General features: G+C 46.2%; 1 protein-coding gene across 1 annotated transcript in view; it reads right to left on the bottom strand.

The window, feature by feature from the left end:
- LOC138566724 (RAS guanyl-releasing protein 4-like) overlaps window positions 1-12291 on the bottom strand; it is a 670136-nt gene that overhangs the window by 397897 nt on the left and 259948 nt on the right. Inside the window, exon 2 of the mRNA XM_069644328.1 lies at window positions 2919-3118. Within this exon, the coding sequence (XP_069500429.1) occupies window positions 2919-3118 (200 nt within the window). The remainder of the gene's footprint in view (window positions 1-2918; window positions 3119-12291) is intronic.

The following is a 12291-nucleotide window of genomic DNA, read 5'->3' as shown; positions in this document are numbered from 1 at the left end:
TGTTCATTTACTGTTTTCCGCTCCAGCAGCAACAGTTGTCACCGGCCGGTTGACCGTGCTTTATTGCCTTACAGTTGTTGGCGCCATACACACTGATATTAATGCTACATATGGTGATCCATTCTTGTATGAAATGTATTTATTTGTATTTATTTATTGGGTATTTATAATGCACCTATATAGCAAAAGGTGTTTCAAGGCGCAAATGTATCATATTCAATGATATTTTAGCCATATTTTTCTTAGTGTACTGGGACAATGCTATGATGCCATTTCCTGTTTTGTCAAGGGGAGAAAGGTTGTGCGCCATCACTTCCTATTATGTCACTTGGGGGTGGGGTCAAATGACATCACTTCCAGTGATGTCATCAGAGGTCAATGGTCATGTGATGCCACTTTCGCTACCCCTGGCATTTTGGTGAAATGACGCCTCTGACATTTCTTCTCGAGTCTGTAAAGTGTTCCGATGTCAGTTACTTGAAAACCACTTCCCACCATCAGAGTCTGCAACCAAACATCCGCACTGACAGTGTATCACATCAGAATCAGGTATCCCAATAGTGGTCTGGCCCAGGGACTTGAGAGAAAGATCGAGAGGGCCTGAAATGGAAAAGTGATGCCCACATGACGAGCAAGAACAAAAACCTTTCAAACCCAGCATAGGCTGATGAAGAAACAACGTGATGCCATACTGGGGGAAGAGTAGGAAAAAGATGAGGGAAGGGAACAAAAAGGGCGGGAAAGAGTTCTGCTGTGCCACATGCATCCAGCCCTGACCAGAGAAAAGGATTGAGGTGCGAAGCCGAGGGTAGGGCTGAGGCGGGAGGGGCCACATGGCTGCACATTTGCCCGGCTTCATATCAAAACATAAGGACAAACCTTCTAGTGTTGCTCAAAAAAGCTCTGGTGCTGTCGCACAAGGATTGAATGTCCAAAACGTATGGATGAACTGGACGGGATACAGGAGTAAGGAGTTCATGGTCATTTGTTCGAATCTTGAAAGTGCCAATTAGCTCTTCATACTTTGATAGCTGGAAAAATGTGTACCATTGAGTTAGGTAACAGTGAAAATCTGTTATCAGCTCCTAGGTATCCCCTCAGGGGTTAAGGTTTTCTCTGTTGGTGGTCTCTCTGTGACCCATTAGGCGGTTCCCGTGAGTCCCCAACCCCACAGACTCGGACACACATGTCTGTTCATCTCGGGCTCCCCGGTCGCACTGTCGTGGCCGGGAAAGCCCCCTTTATTTATAATGAATGCGGTGGTGTGCAACGTCACGCCGCCGCGTGCGCGTCCCTTAAGGGGGCAGCACCACTTTCTCTATCAACACACATTATGTTAATGCTGGAGAGTTTCGCCACAATAAGAAGTTAGATAGGAAGGAAGAGAAGGCAATATGGTAGATGAGTAGCCCAAACGAGGAACATCAGAGACTGATTTAGAAGTGGTTGAAAACATTCATTGGGGAATGGATGAATGATGAATGGAATGCGTCTGTGGCGCAAGATAGGAGACAGAGTGGTCATGAAGTGGCAAGAGGATTGTCACGAAAATTGAAGGTTATAGGGAGGAAGTCAAAAGACCAATGAAGGATGCTTGTTATTTCTTGATGCTCTGGATTGTGTTTTAACCTTTCATCAATAAACTGTGCCCATTTTCTTCAATAACAATGGCAGTTTGTGGGGGTGGGGTCTGTTTCAAGCTGCTCACCTCCAAAGGGGCTCGAAGAGGAGAGGCCATCTCTCTCCCTGGGCAGTGGGGAATGGTGGTGTGCAGAGCATCTCTGCACAGGCGAAGCCCCCTGTGACTGGCAACAAGGGAGTCATGTCCAAGGCTCTTCTTCAGACATTGACTTTCATTTCAGAAGAGAGGCCCACCAGGCCACCTCTATGGTTTTAGTAGAAATGGATTTGCATTAGGAGACAAAGGGCTGCATTGCCGGATTCGTTATGCATGGGAGATACTTGCTAATAGGTTAGAGTTTTGGGTAGGGCACAATTACTTTCTTGTTGTTGTTTTAATGAAGTGCCACCGTGGAGCTGTCCCGATTGGGGCTGTGCGGTCATGGAGCCAAAAGTAGAATGTAGGAAGATAAAGCTCCGCTAGACAACTCCAAAGACTTCAAGGTGCTACAAAAGACTTTACGCATTAGCAGAATGTATCAGGCCTTCTCTTTTGTATAGTGACAGAGGCTTAGATGGGAATTGTGTATGCTTAAATCTAGTTGTGGTGGTTCTACAAGCTCTCATAAAGAAAGCAAAGACAGAATGCAGGAGCTACATTGAGAGGTGGACAGAGATGCTGGTTGCCACAGCGGTAAATATGCGAACATTTTCCACTTATGGTGCAAAATTGTATACACAAAAACCACAGATATTCCAAACTGATGGATGGCAAGCCTAATTTATCTATAGGAGCGTGAAGCACATTTTGAGGGCAACATCGGGCTCAATTGCTGGGCCACTTCAGTTGCTGGTGTCAGTGTTTCCCATTTCTCTATGGACTCTCTCGGGATTGTTATAAACCTGACAATTAGTGCCTATGGGAATCATGTTGTTAAGCTTGAATTTAGCCCAATGTTGGCTGCTCTGATATACACCAATTTGCTGATCACAGACCACCAACCAAACCGCCAAATGAAAACAACTATTGGCCTCCTACCTGGGTTAGATCTGAGCCAGTGCCTTGAAAGTCTGATCCGACCCCAAAGCGCTGACTGGCCAGCGAGCAGAATGAAGGTCCTTTAGCACAAAAGCTACCACTCACACATAGTAATGGACACGTTAATATAGTTTTATACAGAATGGAAATGGCGGTGGGGGCCTGAATAGCCTGTCAACACTACAACTCAGTCTACATTGCCTGGCCGTGCATTGAGCACCGATCCTGAGAAACATCAAGAAGCACCCAATGGACTTACCAAAACACTGGATGCATTTTTCAACCAACTCTTCCAGGCTACAGCCCTTGTTCAGGGGGCATAGGGTGACACCTGCAATGGCTTTGTTGATCTCTGCAGGGCTGGGACAGGTCATTCTTCGCCGGCTCTGTCGACGTCGAACCTTGACGGCGTTGCCTGGACTGCATGCCACCGGAATCGGCCATTCCTGCCGCAATTTCCTAAAAGAAAATGAGATGGGCTGATACATAGGAACCAGAAGCCGAAGAACCCAACACAGTGACCAAAAAGTCAGTACATTTCTGCATGCATCTGAAACCAGGTTACACAAAGGATATGCTTTTCTCCCATGGACAGAAACTGAGAGGCTACAAGTGCTGTACTATCCACGTTACCAGAAACCCTACACGCTGCACTATTCCCCTATCTGCAGACACAGCACGACCAGAATGTCTGCTCTATTATCTAATACCCAGACATGGGGCGGCATCAAAGGCTGCACTATTTCCTCAATAGGCACAAAGACTGTGCCGTTATCGTTGGGACATTTTTTTTATGGCATATACAGGTAAGTAACGCCTGTGTTAATGGAATCTACATTATGCTTGCGGTTGGAAAACATTCTTTAGGTATTATCTGATCAGAAAGTGGTCTCCCTAAATGATTGTAACATCACATGTTATCTTTGCTCTCCTTCTCTTTACATCCTGCTGTACCCAGATCAGCAACTGCAAGTTTGCAGAAAAACCATGTCCCTCCAGCATGTCCGTGGCGTCTACTTCATTTTACTCACTCGCACAGCTTGAAAGATATAATTCCTTTTCAAAAATCCGTTTTTTGAAATCGTTGGGTGTAGTCTGTATCTTGATATTTTTATCATAGATCTCTATGCTCTTTTTCAGCTTCTGAACCAATGTCTATGGCACCGATTACAATGATTTACGACTTTGAAGTAAATTGACAATGGACTTTGTCGTGAAATGCCACCTGTATTAGGTAAGAGAAACTCAGTGCTCAGTGAAGCACCAGGGGCCGAATGGCCATATATAGACGAGATGTAAAAGTCTCCTGTCAGTGCTAAAAGACTTGTTCACGTTAGGCTCAATTTTGAGGTCTCCATGGAAGGTGAGAGATAGTACCAGTCTTGGAAACACCCTGGGGCTGCCCCAGCCATTCACAATTTACTGGGACAATAGACCCCTACCCCTATTGCACATACTGATACTTTGCACAGAGAAAGGTTGACCAGACTCCTGCTGTGCCCCTCTTTAAATCAACAGTACCACAGTACCGGTAGATATAGCACCATTAACATTGGTGGTCCCGTTTGCTGCCACAAAATAGGTTTTGAAGCCCTACATGATCTAGGGCCATCCATCCGTCAATTACTATGCTTCCTGAAGCCCTGACAGGTGCTTGATTTTATGATGCCAGTAGAGACATCTGCCACCGCTTTGGATTTGTTCCCCTCCCCCACTTTGTGACTTTGATTTATGCTGGACATTATCCTTGAGGCGCGCAGCAGAGCATCAGGAAGGAGGCCAGAGGGGCCATATGGATGATTATCCTTAGGATACATGCAGGCACACTGGGTAGATCTTACATAAGAAAAATGCTAAAGTAGTTTGCCACTCGGGCCCAATTCTAAGGTACATACAAAAATAGGAAAAGTACCATATTCTGTCAAAGTGAAAATGTGGCCGCCTGGCATCAAACACTCGACTTTTGCATGTGCCTGATCTAGCAACCATCAGGAATGCAGGGTAGCAACTGCAAGGGGATTCTCCTTCTCAGGTGCCATTAAACTCCACTGCACGTTTTCCCTTTATACAAATAGCATTTCCTTGACTGCAGCACCATTCTAGTTTACTGAAAGCTTTGAACTTTCTTAAATTAGGAAAGTGGCAGTCTTAAGAAATGCTCCGACAGATTTTAGCAGCTTTTCCTGCTGGAAAAGCATGCCATTGCCCCTCCACTTCTTCCACCCACCTCAGTGCTGGAAACTGGAGGGGAGGATGTCTGCTTTCTTCACTACTCACAAGCTCAGAATCAGGCCCTCTCTTGGTTCAAAGAAACCTTATTTCAAGAAAGTGCACTAATACCCAGCTCTTACCCACGTATGTCTTCATGGGTAGAAATGGGATGCCTTCGTTGTTATCACAATTCCTAGCCCAAGACCATCAGATTATAATCACATTTTGCTTAAGGACCACCGTGGGCTGTCCAATGGGTGCTACCAAGACCAAAAGTGATGATGAAAATCTTTGAATTAATTACAACAAGCACTAGGACGTTCAATGGCCAGCTTTCAGTTAATTCTGATCATATGTGGACCTTTACAAAAAAGGGACCCTCTAAATACAAATCAATCTTGGTCAAAAGGAACACTCCAGCCTGAACTGCAAGTCTGCTTCCGGTCTGAGGAAGAATACATGCAACCCCGGACATTTTTCAGCCTCGTTGGGCCTCATCAGTGAGGTGTAGCTTGACACAATAGGTAAATTAAGAGGGGGCATGGCGTAGCAGTTTTGCCTGACTGTTTGCTTTACTGGCAGGTTCAAGACCATTTTTTTATTTGGTTGGTTCCCTTTTGTAATGGCTCAGACAAGTTTAAAAGCAATGGAATGGATGCTGCCCAGAGGAATTGCTATCAGTTACAATTAATTCAATGGTTGCCATCCATGCTAATGTTAAAGGATATTTGTTCCGCGCACTATCACCACCGGAGTGGTCCTCTGGCGCTCTGGCGGCTCTGAAAAAGGGAAGGGGGGGTGAGTTAGTGGGAATAAGCTGGAGAAGTGCAAGAGTGCAGTGATGTGCTGTTGGCGGCCTCAGCCCGGTGGGTCCGTTGGCTGGGCTTGGGGAGCTTTCCGTTCGGTAGACGTCGTGTACTGTTGTGCAAGTCTATGTGTTTTTTGTTTTGTTGTTGCAGTGTAGTGAAGTTTGTGCGGTTTGTTGTGCTATAGAGTTGTGGTTGTGTTTGTTTAGAGTTTGAGAGGTGTATGCAGAGGGGTAAGATTGTTAGTGTTTGGTTATTGATTCATGATTGTACGCTTGGTCCAGGCTCGGCAGGTGAATTGTATGTCAATCATTGAATCACATTTCTACCTAGATGCGACGCAGGCAAAACTCAAGAATATTACATCACATATTGCTTTTCCTACTCTTCCAGGACCCACAACCTCTGGTCAGAGGAAGACAGATCAACATAATAGAACTGCCATACTCTTTCCCAGAGCAAAATTCGTTTTTTCCCTATCCAGTTGGTTTGTGATTATGGTATACTTTGACAACAACACAAAGGCATTTCAACCGAATATTCACAGCAGGGCATTCTCTTAGTCGACTGCCAGTCAAGCGGTGAGATTAGGTGCCACATCAGTGCAGCCATCTTACATGTGCTAAATAGACTGTCTCGGCAGACCAATCATGCCTGACAAGTGGGAGATAAATACCAAACAAGCATTGGCAACGAAAATAGTTTTGGCTTTTGAGGTTGTTCATTGCATTTGATATTTATAGGGATAACTTGGTGTCCACCCCAAAACATACAGGCCCATATCAAAGAACAAGCATTCCGAAGGTCCTGGGTCATCACATGACGTATTGTGTGAGCAGTTGCCTCTGCTGGCGGATAAAATACTTCTAACAGATTACATTGGAGGCTGAGGTACGAAGCCTGCAGATTACACAGTTTGTTACAGAGCCCATACAATGCTTTTAGCCTCTGCACCCTCAGGCCTGGTATCATTGATGTTATAATGCACTTTCCAGCCCAATTACACAGACGTGTAAACGATGTCCAACAGAATGGTGTAAAACTGTCACATTCTGTTTACTACCAAAAGAGTAGGACTTTAATATTCAAACATAGAATATTGACATACATGATATATAAGACATAGTGAAGGAGGGAATACCCTGCTTGATAAGTATTGTTTGCAGCAAGATGATAATGCTGTGCTGTACCAAGACCCAACCATAGTTTCTGAGCAATGCCCAAATAAATAGTTCCTCAACATTTCGGTAGAAATGCTTATTACTCTAATGACATCACTACCACTGGAGTCAGGAGCGTCCGCAGGAATATATGGTGGCACTGAATGTTTATTCCTCTACATATAAAAGGTCATTTTCAGTCTGACACCTGAGGATATTCCCAGATATGAAGTATCTACAACCCAAAGACAGCATACACACTTCACAATGAAAATACTAATGTTTCCCATTAAACCAGAAAAGGACCCGATCCACCTTTACAGCTCTGTGCCCTGTACATTGCTGATGCAAGGCGCTTTAGTGATGTAGTTGGCATGCATGAAAATAACTTTTGAAATCAGTGCTTACCAATTTTCTTTTTTTTCTCCATATATGCTATCCTACCCTAAAGAGTTTGAGAAGTATTACCTGGACGTTTTGACAACCTGAAAACATAGATATGTTTTGGCTCTAAAACACTAGCACAATTGCAGTCAATTCAGAAACATGTACCCTATAGATTCTCCTTGTTTTATTTGTAAAACACACAAGTGTCATTCATGGCAGTGCTCTGCAGTGAGCGCAGGCAAAGGAGAATAATGGGTGGTAAGGAGGATAAGGTCATTACAGGTCTGTTAGCTTTGCACTGTTAACTGAATGATATGATATGATATGGCATTTGTAACGCGCCTATACACAAGTGTTTCAAGGCGCGAAGAGGCAAGGAAGAGGGAACAGAGGGAGGACAGAGACAACGATCTTACTTGGCCAAGTGACACTGAGATCGCGCAAGTACGGGGGTGGGGAAAAGTGCCAGGGGAAAGGGGAGGGGGCAGTGCTGTACATGGGATCAAAACAATAACAAGAAGTGCGGCCAGCAGGTGGCAGGTGCAAGTGTAAGTGCAGACAGCAGGTGTCCAAAAGTGCAGGTAGGGAGACTGTAGGGTTACAGATACAGAACCAAGTGCAAGGGTTGCCGAGAGGCCGTGCGAGTGTGCAACTGGGCTGGCAGGGACCTGGCCCCGAAATCAGAGGGTAGCCTGGTGACCAGTGCAGAATTAGATAAGAAATTAGCAGGGGAGAGGAAGAGAGAAGGCAGAAGCAAAAAGGAAGGTCTTGAGGTGCTTCCGGAACCGTTGATGGTTCTCCTCAAGTTTCAGAGAGGCAGGGAGGTTGTTCCAGAAGGAGGCCCCAGTCGAAGAAAAAGCTACCAGCTTGGCAAAGCGACTGACCCTGAGGGAGTTGGAGGTGAAGGAGCGAAGAGCTTGAGTAGGAAGGTATTTACGAAGAGAGAGTTGGAGGTATTGAGGACCCAGGCGCCAGAACGCCTTGTGGACAATGCAGACGGTCTTTAACTTAATCCTTGCAGCCACTGCCAACGCAGAGATTTCAGTGCTGGAGAGGTACGACAAGTCTCGCAGTCCTGTTCTGGATGAGTTGCAGAGGGCAGAGAGTAGAAGCAGGCAGATTTAGAAAGAGGCTGTTGCAGTAGTCCAGCCTAGAGAGAACCAGAGCTCTAGAGAAAGTGAGGTCCAGGGGGAAGGAGAGGAAAGGAAGAATACCTCTGAGGAGGTGCAGTTGGTAGTTTGACTTCTTAAGAGACGTCAAATTTGTGAGGAGAAAAGGAGAGTGTGGAGTCGGAGATGACCCCAAGGTTCTTAGCCTCACAGGTGGGAGCAGGAAGATGGCCAAGGGGGGCCGGCCAGAGAGTGATAGGAATGGAGTATGCTGGTGTGCTGATGAGGAGAATCTCTGTCTTACTGGCATTAAGGCAGAGAGTGGCACAGCACTCCTGGATTGCAGACAGTCAATCAGAGATGAGGGAAGGAGAAGGTGTGGCAGAAGGGAGCCTAAAAACATGCTGAGTGTCATCCGATTAGCACGGAAATTTGGAGCAGAGAGCGGCAATGGAGTGGGCGAGAGGTACCAGGTATTGGTTGAACAGCTTTGGAGAGAGGGTAGACCCCTGGGGAACACCACAGGTAGAGTATGAGGTAGAGGAAAGGAAGGACCCAAGTTGGACCTGGGAGGGTCAATCAGACAGGAACAAGGTCAGCCAGGCCAGGGCCTGATCGGTAATACCAAGGTTATCACAGAGACGATTGAGCAGGTTGGCATGGTTGACTGGGTCAAAGGCAGAAGAGAGATCAAGTAAGATGAGGACAGAGGAGAGATTAGAATCAAGGTTAGAGAGCACGTCTTCACGGATGTTTAGCAGAGCATTTTCCATGCTTATGGCTGCTCTGAAGCCAGAGTGATGGTCAAGGACACAGCAAACAGATTCAGTGTGAAAATTAAGCTGGGAGATGGCCAGTTTTTCAAGGAGTTTGCCCAGGAATGGAGTGATGGAGATTGGGCGATAGTTAGCCAGGCATGAGGGGTCCGCTGAGGTTTTCTTGAGAAGAGGGTGCACAAGAGAGTGCTTCAGGGTGGAACGGGAAGGCTCCAGTGGCGATTGAGTGGTTGCAGAAGTCAGCAAGGGCAGGAGTGAGGGTGTCAATGTGGTCCTTCATGGTTTTGGAAGAACAGGGAAGAAACTGTTTTGACGAGACATTCATAGATCGGACTTGTCTAGAAACCTCGCCAGGGGAGAACAGAGGAAAGGAAGCGAAAGAGGGAGGAGAGGTGGTACATGGGGGCTGGAGGTGGAGGAGAGAGTAGATGGAGGAGGAGGAGAGGACGAGAGGGTGGACAGGATGTCCTGGGTTTCAGAAATGAAATGAGAAGCCAGGGCCGTGCAGAGGGCCTGGCAGGGGACAGGAGTGGTAAAGACGCATGAGGTGTTTACATTGACAATAGACAGTCTGATTCTTACCAATTTTGAGACATATTTCTATAAGATATGAATTTTGTTTTACATTTTTTTTAAACCATTTAAAATAGTTAAAATGCATACTTTTCCCCATTGTTAACAGTGTTCTGCCAGGGGAAATCCATCCAGTACAAGCTAGGCAGCACTCTTCCAGCACTGCAGCCATGTTAGCTGTACCAAGTTTCAAATGGAAATGTCAGAGGACTTTCCTTTTCAAGTTTTGGAGCTCAGTTCTGAGCCATCTCTCTGCACAGAGGGCATGGAGTCTTCAGAAACGTTTGCAGCAGATGATTGACACCCTTAAAGACTAGACCATTCCAAGCAAACCAGACCACTCCCAAACAATAGCAATGCCAGACTGAACCAGAAGACCCAGCAGAAACAATCAGATAAACAAACTCTGGAGCTGCCCTGACACCGTTCTAATGCTTGCCTCTGCCCCCAAGTGACACACTGGGTTCTTAGGAAGTGGACCCAACCAGACCTTTGGGCCCACCTCCACAAGGCTTGCCTTCTGCTCTGCCTCTACAGCCCTGGCCCCATTCATCTAACTATCTGCTGCTTTGCACCCCTTCTCTTGCACTTTGGCCTGTTGACTTTGCAATGCTTCTCTAGGTTGGAGCTCTGTCCTCTTTCTGGCTTTCTTCCTCTTCCTCCTCGTCCTCATCATGCTCCCCGTAAACTCCTTCCACTCCAACCTTTTTTTCTCTTTCCTTTTCTCCTTTAAATACCCCTTTCTCTCATCTAATCTAAGCTTTCCCTTGCTCTCTTTATTTTCACCTCTCCCTCCAGTTATGTTTCCCTCCTCCAGCTCTAACCTCTTCCTTCTCTGCTTTCTCTGATTCTCAAGCCTCGCCCCTGCTTCACCATCCTTCTCTTCTCACTCTCTGCAACAAGAGCTCCAAGGAGTGCTGTCCTCGTCCTTACAAAGCTTGTGGAAACTGAATGCCTTCTATCATTTGGGTAACAAGGTGATTGGGAAATAAGGGCTCTGTTTTTCTGGCCTGTTCCTTCCTGGTGTTCCCAGACCCTGACTGAGCTGCCCTTTGTGGACAAATCTTCCCCCGAATGTAAACCCTCTTTACCCTGAAATCCCGGCGAGTCATGTTTTATACTGTTTTAGGTCATTTGCCCATCATGTAATAGTCAAGCAGAAACGTCATGGCTACTGCCTGACTAAGTAATCTACCTGGGACTTTGAAATTTCTAACTCGTCTACGGATTCAACGTTGGCTATCTGTATGAGGCACCTGTGCTATATGTCTCTCTGGCCCACATTGCAAGGCCTGGTGGAGTTCTGGGGGATTCCGCCTTTACAGCCTCCAGTGGTCACATCACGGAATGGATGGCTCCGTTAGCACCCAGAGTTCAACAGTCTGTTTTGGCTGGTGTGGCCACAGTGATTTTGTCACAGAGCATTCCTGCATTAGACCCCATGTGACCATAAAGCACTGAAAGTTCTGCCCGAACTGGACTGATATTTTGCTTCATGAATGCAGGCCCTCGATCTCCTCTAAGAGTGTGTGTGGCTTCTTGGCTTGGCATGCATCTTCCTCAGCTATGACCTATCCACTCGGTCAGAGGCCTGCTTTAGGTCCAATAATGTCAGGTAGAGGGAATGTCCTCTGGTGGGAACATATTTACAATCATGTACACATGGAAACAATGTCCACCCGTCTGGAGCCTGTGCTGGAAGGGGGCCAGAGGGAAGAGGAGAATGCCTGAAATGAGGAGTGGAGAGCCTTGGAGATGGTGGGAGAGGTCTTCAATATTTGAACTATAACAGGAATCAATGCTGGAGCTTTCCCTTGCCCCCCCTGATCCCTCCTTTCACATTTAATTCCCTCCATCACCCAGTAAAACGCAATCTGAGCTTTAAATCCCCATTCACCTCCATGCCTGCCTATTCTTCTTCAATCAACAAAATTAAGAAAAACCTGAAGTGAAGGAATGAGGACAAGTGGGATTGAAAGCCCCAACAAAACAACCACTTGTACGTGCACAGACAAGTGGTGCCATTACAGCATTGAAGAAGGCTCCAAGCTCCAAAAAAATTCCCACACAGACATAGGCCAAAGTGGTTTCACGATTTCAAATCTTTGGAACTGTAAAGTCTAAAATTACGAATGTACTGAATAAACAGGAGTCACAAGCTTGCGCATATCTATGACCACCGCAGCCAGAACCACCAAGCATTGGAGGAGACCCCTGAGAAATGTCAGGATGGTCTGAAAAGGACCGTGGTGCAGAGACAATGGACGATTGGGGATTTTGTCCTCCTAGGGCCATTACAAGATATTCGGATTTCATCCCCAACTAACATCAATACTGACCTACACAAAACAGGTAGCACTGTATACAGAAGAGGTGGAGACAACTACGTAAAGTAGCCCTTAAGTCAGGAAAACAGTAGCATCTGAAAAAAGAGGGAAGGACTGGAGAATCAGAGAATAGAGAGAGTAGCAGCTACAACACCTGGAAAGCATAGCCTTGCTGGACCGATCAACTCGAAGGAACAGAAACTTAAAAGAACATAAATCCTTGACTCTACCCGCATTAGGGGCTAGTGAGCTCTGAGATAGTTCAGTTTTACCAATCCATGCT

This window comes from Ambystoma mexicanum, chromosome 2p, assembly GCF_040938575.1.
Source record: "Ambystoma mexicanum isolate Mex_15411 chromosome 2p, UKY_AmexF1_1, whole genome shotgun sequence".
Lineage (NCBI taxonomy): Eukaryota > Metazoa > Chordata > Amphibia > Caudata > Ambystomatidae > Ambystoma > Ambystoma mexicanum.
This window is presented reverse-complemented; position numbering and strand designations above follow the sequence as displayed.